Source organism: Halyomorpha halys, unplaced genomic scaffold (assembly GCF_000696795.3).
Source record: "Halyomorpha halys isolate HHAL.00 unplaced genomic scaffold, Hhal_1.1 Scaffold1949.1, whole genome shotgun sequence".
NCBI classification, from domain to species: Eukaryota; Metazoa; Arthropoda; class Insecta; order Hemiptera; family Pentatomidae; genus Halyomorpha; species Halyomorpha halys.
In genome coordinates, this window is record NW_027107938.1 from 130,539 (window position 1) to 137,729 (window position 7,191).

Genomic DNA, 7,191 nt, shown 5'->3' on the forward strand with positions numbered 1-7,191 from the left:
TATAAAGGATAGGACCAAGGATACTACCCTGAGGTACAACACCAGACTGAGGAAACAGGGATGAATAAGCGCTTTTGTGCTACAAAATTTAACACCGAAAACATAGTTGTGTCATACTGCTTCCTGGCTTGCTAAGAATAACCATATTATCGTGAGTGATAATATATATTTATTAAAAATTTTCCAAGTCCGTACTCCTGGTTATTTAAAAAAAAAATATGGGAAACCGACCACATAAAAAAAAAAGATGCACAAAATAAATTAAATACAATGACGATACGGATATTATATAACCCCTAACACACAAAATAATGTTTTGAAATGACCTAAAAATGGTTTTGTCACATTTCTTACTGACAATTTCGATCAAAATGACAATACTATTGCCTAGCTGGCATTGAAAATAGATAATAAACAAACTTCATTTAAAAAATTACGTGTTCACACTTATCGAAAGGTTGGTAGAAGAAAGACACTTACCTCAACGAATATAGGGACAAGTATAGACAATGACTACAGAGCTTGAAGTTTCTAAAATATTTAATTTTGAAGCTGTAGTAGAAAGTCCATCTGCTACAAAAGATTCAATATATGTTTAAGCAGGACGAAACAAATACATATGAAAAACTTATCACAAGTTCATATATAAAGTTATTAGAGGTCAAACTGAAAAAGTACTGAATTCATATGTATAAAAATTTTCATTTTTTTTTTTTAAGACCCCGCTAAAGTCTGACTGGCAGATGAAATAAGACTTATATTTTTTTCGAAATAAGACGTAGAAGTTTTTCAGCACCATGATTTCCGGATAGGGCCTTGAAGCTTGACATATAATGAGTATACAGATGCAAACGATAAGGCAATTTTTCTCATTGTTTATGGTGATTGGGTACAAGGGAACCGAGGTATAATGACGTTCATCACACATGAAAAATTACATTTTACGAGTCAGATTCATGTTGTTTATATTTTTTGCTGGCTCTTAACGAGGCTACATGCTAAAATTTTCATTTACATGTATTTTGTTCTCCTTTAATGTACTTTGCGTTGTTAAAAAAAAATACAGATTTTTTTTTTATTTTGCTCTACAAACTCTTAGTCCCCCGAACCAGCTTCTCCACATCTGCCTATCTTGGGCTATTCCTTTCCAGTTTGATGCATGCAACTGTTTCCCATCTTTGTTGATTCTGCCTATCCATCTGGTTTCTGACCTCTCATTATTGGCAACTATACTGGCATTCATTGTTGTGTAGAGCCAATTAAAATTCATATACATACTTAAATATTAAAAAAAAAACGTTTTTTTTAATTACATATTTCAACCTTTAATAATTGTATTTAATAACTGAATGTAGCAACATTTAATATGTGAATGTAGCCGTTAGGTCTTGGAGTGTTTATTATATTTTGACGGAATACATTATTGAGTAAATTCCTAATTTTTTCCGCACATTTCAAAGTTGGAAAACTGTTATAAAATACATTTAGTAAGATACTGATTCGGCATGAGTAAAAGTTGAAAAGCGAATTGAAACTTACCATAGTTTAATAGGAGGTTTCAACGTTAAAAAGGTTCCTTCTTTTAAAAAATATAATAAAGTAAACTAATAAATTATAGATTTATTTTCTAACTTGTTTTAAATAGAAAATAAGAAATAATATGAAATAAAAATGTATCTATATACATTTATGTACATTCAAAGAATTCTTGCATGCCGGAAGTCTATAGAATGTAAAAGAGAAATACTTAAAGCATTGGTAATGCAGTGGATTACAGCCCATTGTGGTATACATGGGAATGAGGAGGCGGATCGACTTGCACGGTTAGGGGGAAGCCAACCACTGCCGCATCTTCCAAGAAATGGCCCGAAGCGCTATCACTGAAAGAGCAGAGGAAAGGAATAGAGGAGAATGTGGGGGCAGAACTGGGCGGCATTGCTAGATCCTAAGAGCCGCCCTCCTTTGACTTTACCAAGAGCGGTATCAGTGGCGTGCTTCAGGTTGGCTACTGGACTATTTGCGGCACCAACTGAAGAGAATAGGAATGGTTGAGTCTTCAGACTGTGTGGAGAAGGTGAGATCACTGGCGATCACATATTTGCATGTGCGGCAATGGCGGACTTGATTACAGACAGGAGTTACTTCATCAAAGCTAAATTACACTGGGCTGTTCGAAACAAAAAGGCAGAAATGCCTCCTTTGGCATTTTGGAAAAAACAAACATATTTTCAAAAGAAAGTCTAAAATAAAATTTTTAAAGTAATATCGTTTATTTCTTTGAAAATTATCTAATGTGCCCCAAAATGTTTTGTCCACTTGGGAATCATATTAGAGTAAAACAAAATGCTAAAATTTTCACAGTCCAATTAATTAAGAAAAAATGAGATGTTCTATGCGCACATCACATAACTTCCACAAATTTTTAATAAACATTAATTTATGCATATATTAGGGCTGCTGAAAGTTATTTGATCAATATACTTTCCCTTACTTCCTCTGATGCTTAACTCGCTACTTCAGAATTATTAACAGGGTCACTTTTGTTAATTGCCATATCAACCCCCGCTGACGTTAGGTACTTGAATGGTTGTGAAAGCAGGGGTTCATAGCAAAGAGAGGGGCAACTTGACCTTTTGGTGTCAACTTCACCCCCAAAAATGAGTATGTAAAAAGCCCAGGATTTATTAAAGTAGTCCTGGTGTATGTCCTTTACCAAAGATTAATAATATATGAATCACAAAAAAATCATATATTAAACTTTGTAGAAACCTTAGTTAGTTTTAATTTTGTATTTGGTGACATTTTAGCTTTGGCCTATATTTTCCAAAAAAAAAAAAAAAAGATGAAATACAAATTACAAATTTAAATTCAATAATTTAATTAATAGTTAGATCTTAAACATAGTTAATTCTATTCATTCATGACAACCAGAAAAGCTTTAGAAAATTAAAGCAATAGTCATTAATCATGAATGAACCTTAATATTTAAAACAAAAATTATTAAATCATCGTCGCTGAATGTTATTTTCACTATCAAATAAAATAGAATATCTACATGCTTATGAATAATTAATAGAGACTTCAGTCAAGACATATCTACAATATCAGATAAAAATGTTAAGATATTTGATAACAATGCTGTAATTATAATTAATCCAGTCTAATTGAATCCTAATGTGCACTAAAGGAAACAATAATCATCTTTGTGAAATGAAATTATTTTGATAATTTTCTCAAAACGTTTTGTTTCGCTATACAAACCCAAGTGAGAGCTCCTATCTATCAGATATAAATAGAGCCTTTCATTTATGTTGTGAAATGAAAACATGATACAGAATATAAAGAACGACAACCATTTTAGTTTTTTTTTTATTACATATTTGATTTTAATTGTAAGCCAGATAAACCTGTTTGTTTCTAATTTATTTATAATATTATCTTGTTTCTATTAAAGGTATTGCCGAATACCTCTGTTTATCATTCAGGAAGTTTGATAGGATTCTGTTATAGAGGTAATATTTGATTTATATTAGAATGGATGGAGGTACAGGCAGTTGGCATGAACTTGTTACCCAAACGTGACGCGGGCTTCAAGGACCTACATCGTAGCCTGACGAGATAATGCTGCATTCAACCATTCCAGTTTCAGGGCATACGGAATATCTATTTTGGTATAGCAAGTTATCTGAACATCAATTAGGATTATTTCATTCAGAGTATTTCATGGTTAATATCTATATATGTGTTCAGAAGTTCAATACTTTGCGTTGAAATTTATATCTGTAGCCCTTTACCGTTGTTACGCTACTGCTACTACTACTACTGTCATTGCTACTGCTGCTGCTACTACTACTACTGCTATTGCTACTGCTGCTGCTACTACAACTGCTATTGCTGCTGCTGCTACTACTACTACCACTACTACTACTACTACTACTACTATTGCTGCTGCTACTACTACCACTACTACTGCTACTGCTATTGCTACTGCTGCTGCTACTACTACTACCACTACTACTGCTACTGCTATTGCTACTGCTACTGCTACTACTACTACCACTACTACTGCTACTGCTATTGCTGCTGCTGCTACTACTACTGCTACAACTACCACCACTACTACTTAATTAAATAATTTTACTATTCAATTTTTTTTTTCCAATTGTTCTGTCCAATATTATACATAAATTTAGAAATTATATTGGGAAAGGAATAAACGTGTCAAATTACTGATGATAGATTCGCATTATCGGGAATTCGCTAATCTATTATTGAAAAGGCAATACAACCAATAAAAGACCACTGTATTGTCCCAGAGGGCAAGTTGGTAGAAGTAGAAGAATATAAAAACGAAAAAGAGAGAAGTGTAAAAGAAAGATAGGAAAACTTTGGAACGATGGTTTTCTTAATTAAAACTTGACAGGGGTGAGGAGGGGGTTCGCCCTGACTTGGCAGCGCCTGACCGATTTTCGCTCCCCCGGTATCTGATGGTTTTAAACAACCTTTGTTTAGGGCCTGATAAGATATTTAATGGACACAGGCACTTTTATTTTTTTATTGTATTTTCAGTTCTAATGTGAACAAATGTATGGTAAAAATGTGCTATATCTATACAAACAATTTATATATATACTTAAAAAATGAAATCTATACCACTAAAGTTGGAAAGGACTTTTACTAGACCAACGGTTGTGCAAGGAGGCGATTTGGCCAGGATCACACTAGACCGCCAGATTTGGACCCAATTAAGGTACCCACTTCTAGAATCTTAGTGGACGCTCGAGGGCTTCTAAACTGAAAGGGCTGACCCACGGCTACAGTGAAACACAAAATAATTATCTGCCACATCCGGATTCGGACCCGGGCCTCCGAGTACCGCAGTTAGTAGCACAGTGCTTTACCACTGTACTAGCTACTATGTAGCTACCTGCTACATATATATATGCAATTGGAATTTTTAATAATAGTAGACTGCAATAATTTTATAAAGATAAAGAGAATAGATAATATTAAATTATAGAAAATGGTAAAGATACATTAATTAATTTTATTTTATTCTAGTTATTGATTTATTGTAATGTGGTAAGTATAGAACGAAATTTTTATTGGGATTGTAATACGCCCGATGATAGTGGGATAGCTCCGAAACTTTTAAACGTTTTCCATAACGGATAAATTAAAGACTGTTATAAATTCACAAAAGAATTGCTTTTTTTTAGTGTTATGATCTCCTCTTGTGAGATTGTGACATGTCGTTCATCGACAAACCTACTCGCTATAATTGTCTGTTGGAAAAGTCAGATAAGTAAGGCAACCATGGAGGGCGGGAATGGAGGGTTTCATGCCGTTTTCAATTTCAGTCGTTTTTTTAAATATGGCTCGATTTAACTATCTTTATGGTTTTCTCTTCCAGTTTTAAAAAAAATACTTCAAAAGTGATATAGTCACTGTCTGGGCAAGAAATTCTGTTCGTTGTAAATTCATTTGTAAATGATAATAAATAATAATAAAATAAATGTAAATGCTATATGTATCCTTCACACCCAGCTATACATATAGCATACCTCCTATATGTACGTAGCAAATACTCATTAAAATCTTTACAGGAGGGTATGAAAAAAAAGAAATTCTATTCGTTGTAAACATTATGGTCTCCTTTTTTTTTTTTTTTTTCATAAACCTCCATTTTAATATACTGGTGAATATTTTAATGTTATATACGTTTGTAGTTCTCATATACACAATGCCGTCTTAGCTTGCAATGCATGTTATCTAGAGAAATTTACATATTTAAATAGAAATATTGCAATAATTAAAAAGAAATATATTGATAATTAAAATCACAAATTACCCAAATCAGGTTTAAATAGATTTTATTTTGTTTTAAGGCATCAACTTATTATGGGTCATTAAAAATAGATTTAAACATACTGTTTACTTATGAAATGGATCAAAATACAGTTCAATACATAAAATAATTTAGTGTAAAAGGTGATCAATTATCTGTAAACTATAAATAATTAATTATTTAAGATTATAATGGAAATCATAAAGTTTTAACTATTATTCCTTTAATCAGAAAAAAAATTAATAATTACACATTCCTATCCAATTTCTATATTATTTTCATTTTTATGTCTTCATCAATGTAAATGTTTTGTTCCAGGCAACAATGTCGATATAAAAATACCTCTAGAATTTACATAAATGTATGATATTTCAAAAATAAAGATTATGTTATTATTAATATAGATAGCATCTTGCATAAATAAACACAGGAATCAATTCTGGTGACCTAAAATATATATCTGGCTTGTAAGAGGCACAAGATTCAATTCCACATATAATTTACTTACCAAAGTTTAGGATTATATTTACATTTATATTTAATTAATAAAATTATCTCTTTAAATAAAAATGTAATTATCGTCACTATTTATCTAAGATCGAAGTACGAATTTTAATTCCACAATGTTCAGTGTTGTCCTGGTAAGGTTCTTAACAATTTCAATTTTAAAATTATCTTTTAGGAAAAAAGTTACGATGAAAATTAAACATTATCTAGGAATAACTCAAAACGTATATATTTTTTATACCCTGTATGTCAGACAATATGATATTGTAGGTAATTAAGTTACTTACACAAACAAAAAAAGAACATTCCGATTTAGATAGGACGAGCATTAGTAATGATACAGTAATATAAAAATAATATCTTTTTACGTAAACTTTTAATTTTAATCATATTAAAAATGATTTGATAAAATCAATCTCGCAAATTCAATCTATAGATAGTACATACTCAAATACAGTACAGTTATAGCAAAGCAATTCCGGGCAAAATAGTAAAAAAAAAAAAAAAAATGTAATAGTTCTTAAAATACTTTCAAATGAAATGCAGACGTATATTTGTTATCAAATTACTTTCTTACAGTTAAATATAGATATGTATGAGGGAAGAAGCAGTATCCTTTAAAAAAGTATTTTTTTATTTTATCGTATACATTTTCTTTCTTAATCATTATTTTTTATTTTTACTTCCAATCTTTGAAATGAGAAACAATTAAAATTTAATTAACCATGCATTCCTTGTTTTATTCCGATAATGATGAAGATGGAAAGAGGAGCAACTGATTCTAATACTGATCAGAAGGCTCGAATTTAGGAGATGGTCCATGAAAGTCAATGAAG

General features: G+C 31.2%; 1 protein-coding gene across 1 annotated transcript; it reads left to right on the forward strand.

Annotated features, from left to right (window-relative positions):
- Nucleotides 1–3,740: 3,740 nt before the first annotated feature.
- LOC136795508 (spore coat protein SP96-like) lies at nucleotides 3,741–4,127 on the forward strand. The gene has a single exon (XM_067046303.1). It carries the CDS (start codon nucleotides 3,741–3,743, stop codon nucleotides 4,125–4,127), a length of 387 nt encoding a protein of 128 aa, XP_066902404.1.
- Nucleotides 4,128–7,191: the final 3,064 nt, after the last annotated feature.